The sequence below is a fragment of the Abramis brama genome (genome assembly GCF_963993115.1).
Source record: "Abramis brama genome assembly, chromosome: 25".
Classification (NCBI taxonomy): Eukaryota; Metazoa; Chordata; class Actinopteri; order Cypriniformes; family Leuciscidae; genus Abramis; species Abramis brama.
This window is the reverse complement of record NC_139987.1, coordinates 23723036-23744274: the sequence shown is the minus strand read 5'-3', so window position 1 is coordinate 23744274 and position 21239 is coordinate 23723036. Positions and strand designations below refer to the sequence as shown.

The window sequence follows — 21239 nt, the reverse complement described above, 5'->3', positions numbered from 1 at the left end:
TTCTAAAATATATATATATTTTTAAAGAAAACTGGTGTCTCCAAGCAGAGGTTATGTCAGATTTAGCCCACTTCTGGGGACAATTTTGTCACTAAATTACATGCACACATTAAATCTGTTAACAAAATAAGTAAAAATAAAATTAAGCTGTTCAAATATTGTTGTGAGGTATAAACTCCAACAGCCTGATTGAAAATACTGGATTTTTGTAGCCTGATTTAAAGAAAGGACAATATAAAAATCCAAATAGGTTGTTACTTTCAGGTAATTTTCAGTACACTGACTTTATTTTCTTTCTTGCAATTGTTGCGCATGCGTATTACATACTATCATTAGAATGATAGATAGGCCTAATAAATAAATGAGTTTAAATTTAATCGATAGGCCTATATTACAAATCCTGACGACAGTTTATTTCGTGGATAAACATGTTGGTTTGGGAAAGAATTTCTTTAAAAAATCTACATTTCTACAACAAAATGTACATTTTTGTTTCTGATATATTGACGGACATTTTGTCATTGTTTATAATGAACGTTGTAGGCTAATGGATTTTTTTTTTTTTAAATGAAAACACGCTTCAACTTAATTTAATGTTTTCATTATCACGACTGGAACTTTCATTTGAAAGAAAATGCTTAATAAATTTCAAGGTGGTCAGAAGAAAAAAACGCCTGTATCAAGCTAACAGTTTAGATATCAGTACACAGCTATTGTGCATTGTATATAGGCCACCCTACAATAAAATATATTCATAAATTATCATGGCTAAATATAAATGGCAAAACTGTCTCTGGAAAATAAAAGATAAACAAGCGATTTGAGATAGCTGTGGCACATCAGCACATAAGAAAGGGCACAAACTAGTCCAATTACAATTAATCTCGTTTATTTGAAGCCTGATCTGATTAATGCGATAAGATCACAGCGCTTTCCTGACACCTCTGCAAAACACATCTCACCTGTATCATCGGTCTGTGAACTGATCAGATAAAATTCGAATATTTCTGATAAACATGAGCCTTTACAGGACAAACGATCTGTCTTTTTCAAGGTTAGATGGAAAAATATCGTTTCAGGCACATACTTTAAAGAACCATCAAAACGAGTTAGCCTACCTATTTTAGAAAGCGGCATTTGATGTATTTATAAGCCTATGGTATTCAACTGCGATTTTCTATTTCTTACTCTATTCAAAGTTAACTTTTCGCACGAACTTATTTTATATATAGGCTATTTATAATTTAATGTAGGCAACTGAAGGCGCAAACGTGTATTTTTCGTCTAAAAATGCATGAAGATCAATAACATTCACATTATATTTGTCATGAGAAACAACTCTATTTTGTTGCATTCGGCGTGTTAAATGATTGTATATAAATCAATATTTTTGTAAATATTAATGACCTGCTAATAGTCCAGTCTTCTGCCTTTATGGGCTTTTGTGTTTTAGTTTCTTTGCATTGGTGTTCACAGTTCCTGAAAAAAGATCTCAAAACATTTAAAGCGCTTAAAGCATGACAAGACCACAGCGTGATGAAAATGAACATCACTTTGTCTCTCAGAGTTATGAAAACTATCTTTATTAGAAAAAGTAAAAACAAAAGCACATTTACGCACGAAATGATTAATGAAAATTGTTTAATCAAATGTTTCATCCATCGTACATCAAATCCAACATCGCCCACCCTGATCATTTAAGGGTTTGAATTGTAATACTTAATACTGAGAAAAATGTTGAAAAATACATCAATCACATTTATTGTCGAGTCTCAGAAAAACATAACCGTAAGTGCTGTGGTTGATTGTTTAGACACAGGAAGTTGATGAGCAGGAAAATAAATAGCCTACAGCAAAATAAATAAATGTTAAATCCATTGTCTCCGCGAAACAAACGTGGTATTTGTTGAAGGTTTTTTAGGGTAACACCAATAGTGATTTTATTTCTGTTATTTTGGATCAAAGCATACGCTACCCCCTCGTTCAAATAACTAAATCAAGACATTAAAATATCGACAATTACACTGTGAGGAAATGAATCAAACGTTATTTTGTAAAGTCTTTATGGCACATATGATGTTTGACTGTTAAAAGTAGAGATCAGGAGAAAGAGAGTAAAGATATCTTCACATTTTCACAATATCATTGCTATATAAATCGACACTGAGTGAGAGAGATTTCAGTTTCATCCAGTACGTTTTGCTCACCAAATGCCCATCATCTTCATCTCGCTCTCATTGAATGGACATATAGGGCCAGTTGAAACTGCTCCCAGATAGCAGCATATCCCTGATGAGCGTCTCGATGGGTGTTTTACCCACTAGTCGAACGAAGAAAATCTGTTCTATGACGGAGGAGGAGACCATGCGGAGCGCGGGGAGTCTCAGCAGAAGCTTGCCGAAGCGAGTGGGCTGGTTCGGGTACTGGCTCCTCACGTACTCCTCGAGCGCACACTGGGATTTCTCCTGAAGACCTTCTATATGCGGTACGTCTGAAAGGCCGCACGCATCTGCATACAAATACAGATATAAGTCAGATATAAACTCACATCATTCAGAAGGATAACATCTCTGACATACAACTGCGACTCTAAATATGCACACACTTCTGGAGTTATTTAACATGTTTGTGTGTAATGGTTCAGAAAAAGACAGCAAGAAATATATAAAGTGTTTGCATGATTTTATTTTCTTAAACCGAATTAATTTAGTCTATTCGTTCGAAAATCGAATTGTGTCATTCAAACAGGCTACATTCATTCACTATACAACTATTTTCCTTTTAAAGAAAGCATTCGATGTATTAAACGAATGTGCCATGTTTCAGTTTAATTTCGTAATGTTTCTGTTATTTATAAGATGAAATAGAAAATATGTTGGCTATAGGTAGCTGCAATGAATTACCGAAACGAATTAAGCACTTGGTGCTGCAGTATTTTCAAAAAGTTGAAAAGAGAGTAATAGCTATAATTAAAACAACAATAAGAAACTCCTCGAATTTGAAATAGCCTACACTGTTTTATGTTGTAGCCTAGCCTACACTTTCCATTTCTATAGAATAGGACTCTGTATTTAACCAGCCTATATAGACCTTATTCACAGCAGCGCCTTTTTGATGTTTAACGGGAATGAAAGCGAGGCTGTGAGGTATAGACAGCTCTTCCGTGTAGCCTACTATTATATGATGTGTTTTTGGATTGCTCAGAAAAATCTCTTTCAGAGAAATTTCAGTAAACAAAAAACCCCATATAATATGAGCTGTGGAAAATGATAAGTGATCTATAAGAGCTTTATACAGCTTTTCTTTCTTTTTTCCCCCTCTTTTTATTTATTTTTTATAGCGAATGTCATTAAAAACACGGTAAATGTATCCCTTACAGCCTTGCTTTCATCTGTTATGGCGCTGCTCTGCATAAGGTCTATATAGGCTAAAGGTCTATCTATATTAACTTTTTTTCAAACGCTTTTTTTTTTTTTTGGATATTACACTAACGATTCAGTATTTTTCAGTAAGGTTAATATTTAAGGAAGTTTGATATCAGCATGTCACTTAGGGTCTACTTTTTCTGTCAGTAGCCAACTATAACGTTAGGCCTATTATTTCCGGGCGCCTTCGGTCAATCGTCTAGCGACATTTTAAACAAAATACAAAATATTTTTTGTGGTATATTTGTGGTGTGTATATTTATAACAGGCCGGTAATTAAAAGTAAACCTAGGACTACTTTCGACTTTGTTTTTTCGATGTGTCATGTCCCATGTGATCCTAACTGAAACAGAAAGTGCTCGAGCTATAGTATGCTGTTGCTATAGTAACCTCCGTAGACATGCGCGAGCTTATGTTTTGCGCACTCTGCCTAAAACTTGCAGTCGAACTTTGTTGGTTGTTTAAAATTGATATATAGCCTATTTGAAACAGCTTTTGGTTACACTTTATTTCAAGGTGTCAGTATTACAGTTTAATTATATATTTAAGTACTGAGAAATAATTATTAACTATAGGGTTAGGGTTAGGATGAGGGTTTGGTTTAGGGTTTAAATGCATGTAAGTATTCATAATTTATAGCTATTGCTAACTACTTGTAACGTGTAACAATGATAAAATAAAGTTTTATCAGTTTTTTTTTTGGGGGGGGGGGGGGGGGGGGGGGTAACATGAAAGGCTCCATTCAATTAAGCACTTTGCTAAGTTATGAAATTATGAAAGCAGTTCATATTTATCGGATCACATTTAAAGGACTAAATGTAATATTTGTAGGACCAAAAAGGATAATTTAAACCTAAAACATTAAAGTTGATTAACACTTTACAGATGCAAATTTTTCAAACATATAATTTAATGTTTGTGTTAATGTTTAACATGACAACATGTAGACTACATGGGTTATTGAGTAATACTCAAAATAATAGCCTAATATATATATATATATATATATATATATATATATATATATATTATTTTTATTTTTTTTAAACAACCTACACACGCCTTTAATCTGATTGTGCACAGATGGTAATTTTTGACAGATTAATAGTCTATTTGAAACAAACACCGCGGAACAAATAGGATTATCTTATAGACACGCTCATTAAAGTGTACAATAAGTTTACTCGATCTTGAATGATTCGGGCCTACCTGATGTGAACAGCACTATTGCTTTGGCACAGCTGTATTCGGCGGAGTCCACCTGCAGGGCCTTCAGCTTCTCCACCTGCTCCTGGAAGAATCGGATATGATCCATGAAGGCCACGACCCGATCCGCGGACATTGGGGACGCGTGAAGTCCAGCGGCGGCGAGGAGAGGAGCCACATGGAGCGGCATGGAGCACTGCGCAGCGTTCAGAACAAAAAGTTCACTCCAGGTGAGTCTGAGGAGAGACACCTGATCCGTGATTTGAAGGTCAGGAAAGAAAGGGATGTTCCTTGCCCATTCCACCGCACTGAAGAGCAAACGGGCCGCCAGCTCGCAGATGTTCTCTATGCCCATGATGTTACCGGACTGCATGCACTGGTTTCCATATCGTGAGGCTGGATATGGTTCGGCCCGAAGCAGAAGGGATATGTATCCGGATAGGTAGCATTGGCCATTCAGGTGGTCTCCATTGGTCAGCGCGTAATGGCTCGGGTTCGGCTGGTTTGGTGGCATTCTTCCTCGCTGAACCGCTATCAAAACAGGAGGAGATGGAGAAGAAATGTGCATGCAAATAACATATAATATTATGTGCACTGCAATCATTGGAATAACGAAATCTATCTATCTATCTATCTATCTATCTATCTATCTATCTATCTATCTATGTTTTTTTTATTGAAATACTGTTGATTGAATAGCCTACAGTATAACCATTGCTGCTGATATGATGTTAAATCATAAATAAATTATCTATCTATCTATCTATCTATCTATCTATCTATCTATCTATCTATCTATCTATCTATCTATCTATCTATCTATCTATCTATCTATCTATCTATCTATCTAAAACACTGTTTACACAATTAACTGAGTGCAATCTATCTATGAAAACACAAGACTGATATTTTATGCAGTTTTTCACTATAAAGAATATGAAATGTATTATTGTATCTGTGGTATATTGATACAATAAAGTAACTTTTCCTGCTCAGTGATTGATTGCAGGCTAACTCAATAGTCTTGAGTTGCTACTTGCATAAGTTGCATTATAAATAAGGTTATACTATTACATTAAGAATCATTTTAAAAAGCTTTTTGATTATAAGGCATTTTTATGCACAAAGACAAATCCTTTAATTGTATTGCTTTTAGGCAAGCTGGTATATGTTTGATAATTAAAGTTTGATAATAAAAAAATACATATGCTATTGTTTTTAAATATCTTTATTTTTTATCATTTCTTTCTTTCTTTCTTTCTTTCTTTCTTTCTTTCTTTCTTTCTTTCTTTCTTTCTGCTACAAAAGTCAAAACCCAGTGCACACTCACCTTCGCGTCTCATGCCCACTTTCAGGCATTTCTTCAGGCGGCAGTACTGGCACTGGTTCCTGTGGTGCTGATCCACCGGGCAGCTTCTGTTGGCACGGCACGTGTACGTTAAGTTCCGCCGAACACTCCGCTTGAAGAAACTTTTGCATCCCTCACACGTGAACTGTCCGTAGTGCTTCCCGCTGGATTTATCCCCGCAAACAGCGCACTCAATGTGCTGCTGGTTCTGGGCTGAGTTCTGCCCTTTATCCTCCGCGGAGGGAAGTCCGGTGTTTGGAGAGTGCGCGGCTGCGCTCAAGCGGTGGTGCTGGGGGTGGTCTCTCCCCGGTCCGCTCGGCTCATCCAGAGATCCCCCCGGTGGCAGTTCCTCCTGCGGATCTCTCCACACGCTCACCACCATGGCCATGGCTGGACTGCGAACCTTTTACGCGTATTCTCCAGAATTATTCAAGATGAAGAAGGCCGGTCGTGTCTTATCCATGCAGAAGAACCTATTGATGTGGAATGCGCTTCGATCGAGGAGACTGAAGATATGTGTCCAACAAGTTCAGCCAGCCAGAGAAGATTGCGCATCAAAAATCACGCCGATTTAAGGAACTCCGTGTTGGTGATGTCTTGGTGCGTAAAAGGGACAATCGGAAACCCCAAATGAATCAGATCCGAGGGGAGCAAAGACGCGGCGTTGCGCAGCTTTCTGTTGGCATGATTGACATGAGCATGAATGGAAGAATTCTACTCTAACTAAAAACGGCTTTATTTGGAGTATCCGTAAAAACAGAGCTGAACGGACTCAACTTTGGCATGATGGTGATCCAAATGACCACACCTTTGCTTGGTCTTACGCGCTTCAGTGGTGGTCTATTGAATGGTCTGTATTAAGGAGCCCATCAAGTATTAAAGCACAGAAGTGGGCGGCTCCTTTAAGCTCGAAAGCTCTGTTTGATTGGCCATTTAGCTCACATCCTTCCAAAGACGACTGGGTGCAATTATATGCTTCAAGTCACTTTTTGCCTTTTATGCGTTTGTATTTTCCAGTACAGTGCATCTATAATATAATATAATATAATATAATATAATATAATATAATATAATATAATATAATATAATATAATATAATATAATAATTGAAATATTTTATTAATAATTTTAATAATTGATTGTTTTTTACATGTGACCAACCAAGGTATTTATAGGAACAGGTATTACAAGAATATTATTAATAACAGTGATTGCACTTTCAGCAGCAACTACTTCTCATGCATAATTCAGTGAGTTCAAGGGTCAAAGTTTTGCTTTGCGTTGCTGGTGAACCTCAAGGCTTGGGATGGAGCAGGATCACATGATTGGTGGCATGTTTGTGAACAGGTTGTAGGAGATGCAGGTTAAAGGGTCAAAGCGATACAATGAGCAAAGACAAGGACAGAGCCCAGGGTCAAAGGTCAAAAGAAGGGTCACTACTCACGACAAAAACAATGTGCTAGATTCAGCTAAGCATTAGTATCTTAATTTTTCCAGGAATGCCACCTTTATCTTGTTTTGAATTATTCTAATGGGTTCTTGTGCTATTAGTTGTTTATTTATTAGTTGCTCTGTAAATAACTTACTATTAAACTATTAACTAATCTAATGATAAACTATTAATTCATCTAAAATTCAATAAAAAAAATATTTAATATATTTAGAAAAATGCATTTTTGCACTGGGATCACAAAGTAACTTTTCGTGTTCAGTGATTGAGTGCAGGCTTAAATCAGGTGCCTAAATCACAGCGGTCGACACTAGTGCTGGCACTTCATGTACCAAAAGGGCCACAGAGGCTCAGGGGCAGCGGGTGGTGTCAAAGGGCATCGCATTTCACATGCAGATGTGTGACCTCTGTGACCTCTGGAAGGACTGAGCTATTTGGAAGCCAAATGCATGCAGCTGGATCTCTGACAGACTGAAATGTACTCCAGCACACCTGGATGATATAAAGTATTTCTGGGTATCTATTACATGTGCCACATTCCCAGATATAGCTCATTTATTTCTGATAGTCTGGACTGATTGCAAAATATTGATTAGCAGTGACATATAGGTCTAGTTTATTGATTCACTTACTTAGTATGAGTGGTATATAAACAACTTGCTGTCTTCTTAAGCTCACTAAGCTTTGAGATTCTGGTATCAACTGTGATCACCATGGTATTGTTGATTGTCTACATATTTTAAAGAGGATCCTTGACTGCTGTTTAGAGGAATGGAGCTTCAATAGAGGCTTGGACCTCAACGTACCACCGTCAAACACAGTCCAGGGCTTTTCGCATTTGAAATATTTAACCCTGGGTCATTCTAAACCCCAGATAAACAGAATCCTGGGTTATCTTGTTTCTTCTCATACTTTGCCCAGGATTAACAACCTAAACATGGGTTAACGTCCTTATTTGCATATTTGCTGTCAACTAACTCATTGAATGGACGAATGCAGCACGCGATAGCATTGCGCATCTTCCTTTATAAATTGCCCTAAACTATCAAGTTTTTCCTGAATGGACTTTTCGAACTAGAACAACATCTTCTTCACTCCAATTCATGTTTTTTCCGTCACCATTTCACCATTCACCATTACGCCGGTTGCTAAGCATCTAGCCGTAACATTCTACAGGCCCGTTCACACAAAGGACGATAACTAGATGATGATAAAGATATATTTCTAAAAATCGTTCTCAATATTAAAGGTGAGCAGAGTCCACACCACAGTTATAAACGATAACTGCACAGAGAAACGATATCTTTGAAATCACTCTCAGAACGATTTTATCCAGATGATGAACGATAAAAACATTGCCAGCCAATCAGAATCCATCCTGCAGTAACGAGCTCGAGCATTTAAAGCGGCAGACAATCATGAGCTTAGCATATCAAAATGATATTGTCCGCTATTGTGGATGCTAATATAGTTATCTTTATAGCTATCTTTCTTGGTGTGAACGAGCCTTGACACCGCATTGCTTCACACTGTAGCTACAAGTTTGGCACCGCAATGCAGAGTTAACAACGCAAAAGTAGTGCTAACCCTGCTCTGAAGCAGTGTTTTAACCCCGGGTAAAAAGTGGCGCTAACCCGTTTCTAAATTATAAGTGTGAAACGTTAACGGGACCAATCCTCAGAAATTCCAAACTGATAGTATTTATTGAAATAGTTTTTAATGAAAATAAATTTGGAAGGTGTTAATGGATACATTCTTAAATAGAGAAAATTATTCAGTAAATGCTAGAATCACTTTTAATGGTGGAAAGAAGTTACGTAATTACCAAATAATTTGTTTCTTTCCCCTCCTTTTTTGGGGACAAATTAGATGTACGAGCTGTCAACAGAATATCCGATAAATCTGACTCGGATGAGATTACACAGAACTGGTCTGTATCGTTTACCACTCTGTCAACAGCTTGGTCCTTCATGTTTACTGGGGGACAAATCTGTGTCAAAGGTCACAGGACCCTCTGTTGACCTGTTGAACAGATGGAAGCTTTTAGTTTCCCAGGCTGTCAGGGATCCCTCTCCAAGTGTGGGAAAGATTTGAGTCTTCACATTACATCATGGCTCTAACACACACACACACACACACACACACACACACACACACACACACACACACACACACACACACACACACACACACACCATTATACACACTATACCAGCCTAAGGAAGGAAGCTAAGACACTGAACTTACAGCTCAACGACAAGAAAATCCATAAATTAGTTATGTAAATTAAAATAAATGAAGTATACTGTTAAGTCTGAGTAATAAAAATGTTGATTCGCCAAAATTTAGCCCGTGTGGATGCATAACTGACTACAATTGTCTAATTAAATTCTAATTAGATATATCTTCCATTCATTCAAGAGGCAATAGTAATATTAATAGGAGACTACCCATATCCAACAGCGTTTTGTAAGGTCTTCAATTTAAATACTAAATTTAACCTTTGACCTCTGATGGTGACCTCTGACCCGGAGAGAGCAGACCTGTCCCCGCTCTGGAGGATGGAATTGATAAGATCATTCAATGAATTACATAAAACGAAGAGTAGGAAAGGTACAAATGGATCCATCATCTCTGTCATGGCCATTGTTTTAGTATGACAGGACATTGCCTGAAAGGGTCTTTGTCTATAATAGTCATCCAATGAGAATTGATCTGAATACAATCAATTACTTGGCGAAATTGTTCCAGAATTTATATGCTCATAAACGACTGAGGTTTTGTGCCACAGCTTTGCTTTGGTTCAATATATATATGCTTTTAACTTTTAAATCAGATAGATTTTGTGCTGTAAAATATGAAAAAATTAAAATAATTTCTTTGGAATTGCCATGTAGAGTCCATACATGGACCATAGAAAAATGTGTGATTATTTTTTAGCATGTGTGTAGCAGTTGGGCTTAAATGTATGATGGTACTTTAAAATAATTTATCCAAGTTCATGAATTTAAATAGAGCTATGCTGCCATCTGCTGTTGAGTGTTTGACAAATAATATGGATTTTTAATGCAAGTTTCATGTTCAAATTGTGTATATTTTAATACTGTAACTGGTCAATATGTATTTTAGGGTTTTCACCATTTTTAAACTTTTTTCTTTTTTTATAGTTAGTCCAGTGACAAATGACAATTCCATATAGACACCTAAGTAATAGGAGATCATAAAACATGTATGCATGAAAAATAGTCAAATTGCAACAGAAGCAAGCTCAACTGATTTTGTATCGTCAATATGTCCTGAGTAAGGGAAAAAAAGCCCCGAAGAATCCCATTAGGGGAAAGTTTAGAAAAAGACCCAAATATAGTCTATTCGTCTATTCATTCTTTTTCTTACGTGAATAGGGTAAAAGTTTTAACCTTTAGATATCACCATGAAAATGTCTGAGTTGATTACTTGCATCAAGACAAACAAAAAATGTATTACAAGTTTTTTTAAATGGTTTGTTAACATGGACAAACGGTGCATAATCTAATTACGTATGTACTAATTTGCATAAATACCACACCAGGTCTAAACATTGGGTCTAGCCAGGTGAAAATGTCTTGTTGAATCTTGTTGACACATAACAGTAAAATACTTAATGTTAAGGTCTGAATGGAACCCATTTTTCATAGAGTCAGGAAGAAGTACTTTAGAAACCAGCCTTTATTAATTATTATTGCAGAGATGGGGTTTGGGGCTGGGCCTGTGGGACTGTTTCTGGGGATTCACTTTTTATTTTGCCTACCTTTTGTCTTCTGCATTCTCCTTACCATTGTCTCCTGTTCTTCCCTCAGACTCGTCCCCCAGAAACAGTCCCACGGACCCAGCCCCAAACCCAATCTCTTAAAAATTAATAAAGGCTGGTTTCTGTACTTCTTCCTGCCTCTATGTATTAATGCTCATGGGTAGCCTAAATGGGTTCCATTCAGACCTTAACATTAAGTATTTTACTGTTATGTGTCAACAAGATTCAACAAGATATTTTCACCTGGCTATACCCAATGTTTAGACCTGGTGTGGTATTTATGCAAATTAGCACATACGTAATTAGATTATGCACCGTTTGTCCATGTTAACAAACCATTTAAAAAAACTTGTAATACATTTTTTGTTTGTCTTGATGCAAGTAATCAACACAGTAATTTTCATGGTGATATCTAAAGGTTAAAATTTTTACCCTATTCACGTAAGAAAAAGAATGAATAGGCTATATTTGGGTCTTTTTCGAAACTTTCCCCTAATGGGATTCTTCGGGGCTTTTTTTTCCTTACTCAGGACATATTGACGATACAAAATCAGTTGAGTTTGCTTCTGTTGCAATTTGTTCAAGGTTGACCCCCATTTTGGCTTAAAATGACTCATTTTTGGTAAATCTAAAATAGAATATTAGATGAAAATTAGAATGGTTGCTTCTGCAACAAGGGGCAGCGCAAGCAGTTTTGGGCCCTGTGAAAGAATATGAGGTTGGGCCCCCCACCGCACCCATTCCATTAATAAAATCGATCTCTGGGGGCCCCGAAAGTGCGTTGGCCCTCAGAATCATCCTACCTTTCCTCCCCTTAGCGGCACCCCTGTCTCCAACTAACCGAAATAAATACATTTAAGTTGAAATAACATACAAGTTCTAAAACTGAAATAAAAACTAATTAAAGCTATTGTTTTTTATTAAAAAAATACAAAAGTACATAACAAAAAGAAGAAAAAAAGAAGCTAATTCAACACTGGTCAGGTACTGTTCTTGTTTTCTTTAGATAAAGTATTTTGTAGTATTTTGTGTCTGTATGGTAAGTCTACTTACAAATTTAATAACAAAAAGAAAACTAAAGAAGTTGATTTATAGGCTACATAATATAGCCTAATAATATAGTATTTGCATAGTACTTGTATACAATATAAAAAATATTAAAGTATGAATTCTGTTCTGTCAAAGTCTGAAGCAAAAGTTATTTCCTGACTGTAGATATCAATTTGAATAAAGTATGGCATTTAGGAATTATCATATACAATAGCCCTCTTTAACAGGCAGATGGCAGTGAAGAGCAATGGGAGAAAACTATGAAAGCTCTATACTTGAAGTGAAGAGATTTAAAAGGATAGTTCACCCAAAAATTATCTGTAATTATATATTAATCCTCAAAATATATTATTTTCTATTCAGCAGAAGGAAACTCATACAGGTTTGGAACAACTTAAGGGTTAGTAAATGATGACAGAATTTTAATTTCACTATTCCTTTAACATAACACTGAAACAATATGACAGGCCTAATATCAATACAGCCATCTATGGGAGAAAACAAATCAAATTTCTCTAAAGCTTATTATACTAGTCTAAAATTGCTTTCTATAAAGCCATTTATACATTTTATAGGCTACTATACATTTAATATAAGAAAGTTTCACCTCTGCAATGTCAAAAACTCAAACAATCGTACATTTGATTTTGGAAGCCGATTTCCTTCTATTTGCGTCCATTTTAAGTCTTTTCTTCATACCACTATTAGGCTATTTGATACAATCTTAATGGATTTAGGCCTAGGAGTCACTTGTTCATCAGCAAGTCAGTGAAGACAGGCTACTTCTAAATACAAGAGACTCAAGCACGGACAGCATTTTTTCCCCCTCATTGAACAATATCGATTTGCAAACTCAAATAGGGAAAAATAATATGCATATGAAAATATACACACGTAACATGTAAATCTCCATTCGTATATATAGACCTATGCTTAAATAGGTTCATGTGTATAACAATAGTAGCCTATATTAAGTATAAAAGCATAATCTTCAAACACTAAAGGGGGGTTTTGAGGATATAAAAGCACAGACAGCATGAATGCGGAAGAGGAGACCAATAGCAGTAGGCAGCCTTATCGATTGCGCATGCGCAGTCTGGTTGTTTTTCCACCAAACGGAGGTATTAAAGCGGAGTCAGAGGCTGAGCGCAGAGACACAGCTGCATCTTCGCATGCAGTTACAGCTAAACTCAATGAATGACAGGCAACTATAGCACTGAACCTGCCTGCAGCATCTCTGCACGGCAAAAAACCTTAAATGGTTGATAAAACCATCTGACAGATGATTCAAACTTTTTATTTTATACATCTTACAGCTTAGTAACATTTCCACCATGGTGCTCGGAAAGGTGAAAAACTTCTTTGTAAGCTACGAATGTCTCAATGACAGTAATGTCCCTGTCTTTGCCAGTGGGGACTTTGTGTCAGGTCGGGTGATCATTGAAGTTACTGGAGAAATTCGCGTGAAATCTTTGAACATTCACGCCAAGGGACTGGCGAAAGTTCGCTGGACTGAATCGCGCAATGCTGGATCCAATACTGCCTACACACAGAATTTCACTGAAGAAGTGGAGTATTTAAACCACAGAGACGTCCTTATTGGACATGATCGAGGTAAGGAGCATTTTATTTTAAGCACCTTACATTCATGAAAGGGACTGAATGACAAATGCTCCTTACATTGTGCCTTTTGTTTGCTTGCTTGCTTGTCAGTTCTGTCCATATACATTTCAGTTTTTACTCAGTGGACAGGTTGATCCATTGGCATAGGTAGAAACTAAAATGAGAACTATAACATTTCTTTAAGAACAAATAGCCTATGCAGATGATGCTTGGTGTAAGCGTCTTCATTGCTCTTAAAATAGTTTATTTCAGTAATATTAGGAATAAATTCAAAAACAAACATCCTGAGTCATATATTGAATTCTTTTTAAAGTATTCCAACAATATGAATGCTTAAATGAAGGTGTTTGTTAAAGCACGAGAGCTTATAAACAACATGCCCTTCTGTCCAAAACAACCTCTGTTCATCTTTTACTTTTAATATTTTCCGTCAATATCGACAATAAACGATTTTTATGTCGACAGTTACCTTGTAATCATATGGTGACATGCGTTTTTTTAATTATACGTTACAGTTTCTTTCATAGACGATTCTAGTAAGTTTGTAGCCTTTGTTAGAAGCGGTTTAAACCTGTTCAGAAACTGGTGGAAAGGGGGGGTTGTGCGGACCGAGCCTCTGGTCGCTGATTGGTGGAGGTCAATCCTACCTTTTCGCTGATTGGTGGAAGTGCTCGTGTGCCCCCGGTGATATCATATCTTTGCAGAAGTGTCAAGACTGCGACGCAACTTATTCGCAACGATGCAGGACTGATTGAAAGTTCGTTTGAAATGTGATATTTTCAGCCTTCACCCTATGCATCATTCTGCGATCGTTAAAAGTATTCTGGCCAAGAAATTGTTAACTGTAACAGAAACTGTAACTGCTGTATAGACATATTAACTCACTTCCTATGCCAGTGGTTAGTATGAGTTATGTAAACTGTAAAATATGGTCAGCATAAATGTCATATTATGTGTTTGTATTCTGCGAATGTAATATTTTGATGTATGTTCTTTGTACTTTGTCATACTGAATCAAATATACTTTGTAACAACTATTAAAGTAAATATACAGTTTCTGTAATCCATTAATAAAATAAGTAAAAATTAAATTGTTATTGGCTTGAGTTTTTTTGTTTTTAGTTTTTTCAAACGTGTCTTTCATTTTCCTAATCCTTACACACCTAAACCACCACGCTGCAGTACACATGTGGCTTCCTTATGGGGGCGTATTTTAGACAAAAACACTCCGGCTCAGCCAATCAGGTGCTGCCTAGTAATATATGCATGAGGAAATCCGGCTGAGAGAGGCTGCTCGCGCCGGTTCTGTCCGGTCCTCTCTAGCTCTTGGCTGCCTTCAGTGTCAGGCTCATAGTTATTTAAAGCACGCAGTGGAACTGCTGAGATGGCAATAAATACATATTAAAAAAATATAAATGAATGAAAACAACATGATTCCTTGTGTTTTTTAGGGCCATAATTCTTTACACCAGTCTGTGGAACTGCTGACCTTGGAAATAAATAAAAACTATATAATAATAATAATAATACATTGAAGACAATGGATGTTATTAAAAATAGTATCTATGAGCATAAATATTCATATATTCCATTCATTTTTTGTTCTGAATCAAGTTATGCCATAAATATTACATTTTAAAGTAGTTATTTTGTTTGTTACTTCATAGATCTTGGGTTTAGTTATGTGACAAGGGCCACACTTTTTCTTTTGAAATGTATAAAAAACATAACCATTTCAAATTATTATGAACTGTTTGCTGTTGTATGTCCACTTTAAAAATGTTTTTTTGAAAAAAATTCTATTCATATGCTGACATCGATTTGACCAAAAAATATATTTTATAATCTTTTGTTCTTATAAAGCACTGAGACAATGTTGGTCGTATCTCTGTCTTTGTCTTGTGTTTAGGGGTCTTGAGGAATATTGCAGGTATGGTATATTGGTATATCGAATTTTATTCTCCTTTCTTTTAGATGATGACAACTGCGACGAAGGCTTCACCATTCTTCACTCAGGGCGACATGAGTTTCCCTTCAGCCTTGAACTGCCCCAGACGTAAGTAACTCACTCTCCTGACTGAATATACACATATATAATGTATTGACCGAAACGCTTACATTATTTTTTCATGCCTCTTTCCAGGCCTTTGGCGACATCCTTTGAAGGCAAACACGGCAGCGTACGGTATTGGGTAAAGGCGGAGCTTCATAGGCCATGGCTCCTGCCCATGAAAACCAAGAAGGAGTTCACCGTCTTCGAGCACATTGATATCAACACTCCATTGTTACTGGTAAGAGAAAAGCATTTGAAGCCTAATCACCTTAGTGTAAAACTGAACATTTGGTTGAGTTGTGGTATGATGAGAGAGGCTCATATATTGTCCTTGTTTCATTCATAGTCTCCTCAGGCTGGCACAAAGGACAAAACGCTTTGCTGCTGGTTCTGCACCTCAGGGCCCGTATCACTAAGTGCCAAAATCGAGAGGAAGGGCTACACTCCTGGTGAGATGATAAACCTGCTTTTTGGATCAGCCCCTAGTTTTGTGATATTTGTTCAGAGTGAGTGAATTTGGTTGGGTTTCTTTGCAGGAGAGTCCATTCAGATCTACGCAGAGATTGAAAACTGCTCTTCCCGTGTGGTTGTGCCAAAGGCAGCCATCTACCAAACCCAGACCTTCTTTGCCAAAGGGAAGATCAAGGAGATCAAACAGCTCGTAGCTAACCTCCGTGGAGATCCTCTACCCTCCGGCAAGACTGAGACGTGGGACGGCAAGATGCTGAAGATCCCACCCATATCGCCTTCCATTCTGGACTGCAGCATCATCCATGTGGAGTATTCGCTCATGGTGAGTTCACAATCCTTTTGATTCACAAGAAGGTAGATTGGTCGCTGATACCTGCCATGCAGCTAACCTTTTGATTCTCGACAGGTGTATGTGGACATCCCTCGAGCCGTAAACCTGACCCTAAATCTGCCCCTAGTAATCGGCACCATTCCCCTCCACTCCTTCGGCAGCCGAACCTCTTCCGTCAGCAGTCAGTGCAGCATGGGCATGAGCTGGTTGGGACTGCCCGAGAGACCTGAAGGTATGGCACAAATCCTAAACATGTCATCTCAACATTTTAGATCATGAGTGGGTAACGTTGGCCTACTGGATCGACTTTCCTGCTGATCTTAGCATCGACTCTAACACAACTGATCAAGCTTCTAGAGGTTTCCAGGATTACTAGAAAGTCACAGGCAGGTGATTTTGATCAGGATTGGAGCTAAACTATACAGGAAAGTGGATCTCGAAGGCCAGAGTTGCCCAGCCCTGCTTTAGATCATGGGTACTCAGTCCTGCTCCTTGAGGACCACATTCTTTCAAAGTTTACTTCCAAACCTGCACCAACAAGCTATCTCTAGTAAATTCAAAAGTTATTTCCAGGAGTAGCATTGAGCCCCACTGCTTAAGATGCCCTAGATACTTTCACAACAATCAGTTTAGAAGTCTATTTTTGGTCTAATGTTGGCTTTGCCCTCAACTCTTCCAGCTCCACCAAGCTACTCTGAAATCATCACTGATGAGGATCGACAGAACAACTTGGAGCTCCCAGCTGTGAGAGATGAGATTGAAGGACCACTTTACGCTTACATTCATGAGTTCCGCTTCCAGCCTCCGCCCCTGTATTCCGAGGTGTGTTGAGTTCCCAGACCTTGTAGTTTGTATTTTGCTAATGCATTTGAGTTCCTGTATCCTAAGACCTTGCCCTTCTCTCTTAATAGGTTGATCCCAATCCTGATCAGGTGTGCGGATCTATGGATAGGAGACCAGATACCTGTCCATCCCGCTGAAAGTGTGACCACACCTGACCAGTGCTGTCAGGGATCTCTTATCTCTACAACCTCAACTGGGGTTTGTTCTTTCTCCATAAAGAAGCATGAGCGGCTATCTTGGTGACGCAGATGGATATCCTCCAGGAGACACTCCCAATCCAGGTCGAGTCCAGCTCAGTGGCACGTAAAAGCTGCTGAAGTTCTTGAGTGATTCCCTTCCCCTTCCATCATTGGTGAAAAGAGTACAGACAGGATTTGTCGGCGTTAACCTGTGCCCTTGACACTAAGATGGACTAAACACAACACCACTAAGTGTGAGAACTGTGTTCAAATGTCTCCAACTTTGTTTTGGATGTGATTCTTCACTTATTTAAATGATTAGACCGATTCTTCTTGAAGATTTACCGGTGATCATAGTACTAAAAGCAACAAATAACCCATCCTACAACCACTCCAACTGAACAACGACAGACTTTCTTTTTGTCAATTGTTTGTCGTTTTTTGATTTAGGAGAAGTGGCTTTACCACATCGATTTTCTTGAAATATTTTGAGAATGTTTGGAAACTGGAGATGTGGATACAACAAGACCGGCTTCAAAGATTTGATGAGTGGGATTCTGACTTGCCACGTTGCCTTTCTGCTAGAAAGAAACTGCGAGAGCATCAAACAGCACTTGGCACTGATTCAAGTGGTGAAAGAAAAAGAGACCATTGACAGCGAGCAAGGAGGACACTCATCGAGATGCAAGACATTCTGGAATAAGTCCTCCTGCTCTCGCTGTTATGAAATACACAGAAAACTGCACTCAGAACTTTTGGTTAAGCTTCGCACTGTTTGTACAATTAAAAGCTAACTAGACTCTCGACATATTCTTTTTTTTTTTGTACTCAACTGACTGTGGCCTGTTGGTGTAGGCCTTTAACGACAATTAGCACTTTTCATCGATTGCATTCAAAGTGTATACCGAAGCTTGGCTAATAGGATGCACAACAAAACATATGCTCTGACGTTTACATGTGATTTCGGTATGTTTGTTTACATTAATGTGCTGTTAACAGACAAACTAGAATCACTAGTTATGCGTTCGGACTAATGAAACAATCATTGTGGCCTTGGCACAAAACCATGTTTGTTTTTTTTCACTGTAAATGTGCGCTGTGCTGACATTTACCTGTTAAAAAAGGGACTATGTACTTCTTGTGAACTGTATGCATCCTTACTTTTATGTTTGTGCTTAATTCACTGTGGGTCGTGGTAAAATTTTTGTTTTTTATTTTAGATACTACAAGAACATTCTCAAACATGCACTTCCAGGGAATTAATTAACCCTCATAGAGACTGAACATGTAATGTATACTGCATACAGGAAGCAACATTGCTTTTCAGTCAGGCAGGTCCAGAGCTAATTAAACTGGCTTCCATTTTTTTTCCATTTCAGGGTTGATCGGTGCAAATTTTGAAATGGGTATTAAGCTACTCCTAAGACGAACAGTGCAATATCCGCTGCGTGTTTTCAGCGTGTTTCCACATAATTTTGTATTCTTGGCTTGTTTCTAACTTTTGTACCATTTTGTAGGTGGTGTATATTATGTCACAGCAAAAAACATGTATGTTTGTCTGTTTTTGCTCCAATCTGTTGAAATAAATATGCCATTTTCTACAAAAAAGCAAGGTTTATTTTTTAATTTCCATGTTAGAATTGCATTAACATACTTCAAGAACACTGATTCATATTTACAATGGAAAACATGACACATTTGGCAAACTCATCCTTCATGTTAAGACAAAAAAAAAATCATGGTAACAAATCACTTTGACAAAGTGGAAATTATGGTGTAAATCATTGCTGTAGTTATTGCCTATAGCTGTCAAAAGAAAACTAAATAAAAAAAAAATTCGAAAGGCAAATAGACAGACGGCTGTTATCCTGAGGCGAGAACCAGTTCTTGGTGTTGACATGCTTCATTGTGTGACTTTTCCCTACCAGCATTTACATTACCTTTGCATTCAATTTGTTCGGAAATCAACCTCCAAGGTATAAAAATACAAATTTATATGATTCTACTTTAGCAGACATCATGCAAAACAGTTTGGTTCACATTCTTCAGCTTCCTTATAGAGGAAACGTCTTTTCCTTTCTGCCCTCTTGGCATTCCAGCACACAGACCATCTAAGGACCAGATGCTGACCAAACACAAGGAGTTCGTTGTCTCTGTGCACACAGGCCTCATGTGTGCTAGAAGCGGCTCATATTTTCCACTCCTCTTCCCAGGCTCAAAAGGAGCAGATGTTTGCTCCCAAGAGCTGTAAGTGGACCACTAACCTAGTTTCCCTTCACTGGTCAGGGATAAAACTGGATCTCTCCAGTTCTTAAGAGCTCATTGCTGTAAATGGAGTGTAAAATGCCCAATTTTACAGATGGACATTTAAATGAACTTAATTTAAATTAAATTATCTACAGATTAATCTTCAACAGATGAAACACAAGGATTATTTCAAGTTTCATACAAATATATTTTACCTGCGGTCTTTGGCATCCTTGTTAGCGTGTCCACCTGTCAAGCCGGAGACCACGGTTCGAATTGTACTCGGAGAGGGTGGAGTAGGACTGGTTAGGCCTACATTTGGTACCATGATCCGGATGGGAGTGAGGTTTAGGGGGTTGAGTGTAACGTAGGCTAGTAAGAGCTGTAGGCTACATGTAAACCTCACTACCCTGGCCTCAAGAGGCGTGTTAATGACTGATGCTTGAGGCTGTGGACTTTAACGTCCCCATGATGGCGACCAGGGTTCGAATCCCACTCAGAGTGATGCGTGTAGAACCGGTTACATAGGTAAAAACTGTAAAGGGATAGTTCACCCTAAAATGAAAATAAAGTCACAATTTACTCACCATGTGTCTTTTGTTCATGTTTTGTTCGTGTTCATGTTACTCACCAAATTGTCCTGTTGCGACCAATATCAAATTTTAAAGAAAGATTTAGAAGTATCACCAGAATGGTCCCATGCAACACGTGTCGTATAAATTCCAAGTGTTCTGGGGGTGTATGATAGGGTTTGGCGAAAACCCCCCCAGAACATTTAATGTAGCCTATTATTTAACGAAAATCCTGACCTTGGCTGTTGGTCTTCCGTGCTCGACTACGCGTTCGTGAGACTCTATTAGCTCCGCAGTGAGTTCACTCTGCCCAGAAAAGCACAAAATTTGTGAGAAATCAAGATGGATAAAAACGCAACATGAAATACAAAACTAGAAATCTATAAACACTAGGGGGGAAAAAAGATTATCTGAGTATTATCGTTCTTCACTGATTTGAAAATCTCCGGACTAGAATTCTGTTTGTCTGATGACAGTCAGAATGACAACTGATAGAGATGTGAACGCGATAGCTTTTTGTTGCGACGAACACAACGAATATATTCACCTCAGAAAAGAAAGTACATAGATTGTATTTCATCTCCCGTTTTCATTAATCTTGGTTTCTCACAACTTGTGTGCTTTTTCTGGACGAGTCACATGAACGCGTGGCCG

The 21239-nt window shown here is 37.8% G+C and overlaps 2 protein-coding genes across 2 annotated transcripts; one reads left to right on the top strand and one right to left on the bottom strand.

Annotated features, from left to right (window-relative positions):
* Positions 1-1624: 1624 nt before the first annotated feature.
* On the bottom strand, positions 1625-6805 carry nr2f1b (nuclear receptor subfamily 2, group F, member 1b). Its single transcript, XM_084104902.1, has 3 exons — positions 5962-6805; positions 4635-5162; positions 1625-2509 (listed from the first exon to the last, which is right to left on the bottom strand). Exons 1-3 carry the CDS (start codon positions 6365-6367, stop codon positions 2235-2237), a joined length of 1209 nt encoding a protein of 402 aa, XP_083961028.1. The 5' UTR covers positions 6368-6805; the 3' UTR covers positions 1625-2234.
* Positions 6806-13397: 6592 nt separating this feature from the next.
* On the top strand, positions 13398-19374 carry arrdc3b (arrestin domain containing 3b). The gene is made up of 8 exons (XM_084104718.1): positions 13398-13880; positions 15864-15945; positions 16033-16180; positions 16289-16391; positions 16479-16735; positions 16820-16976; positions 17424-17566; positions 17656-19374. Exons 1-8 carry the CDS (start codon positions 13601-13603, stop codon positions 17722-17724), a joined length of 1239 nt encoding a protein of 412 aa, XP_083960844.1. The 5' UTR covers positions 13398-13600; the 3' UTR covers positions 17725-19374.
* Positions 19375-21239: the final 1865 nt, after the last annotated feature.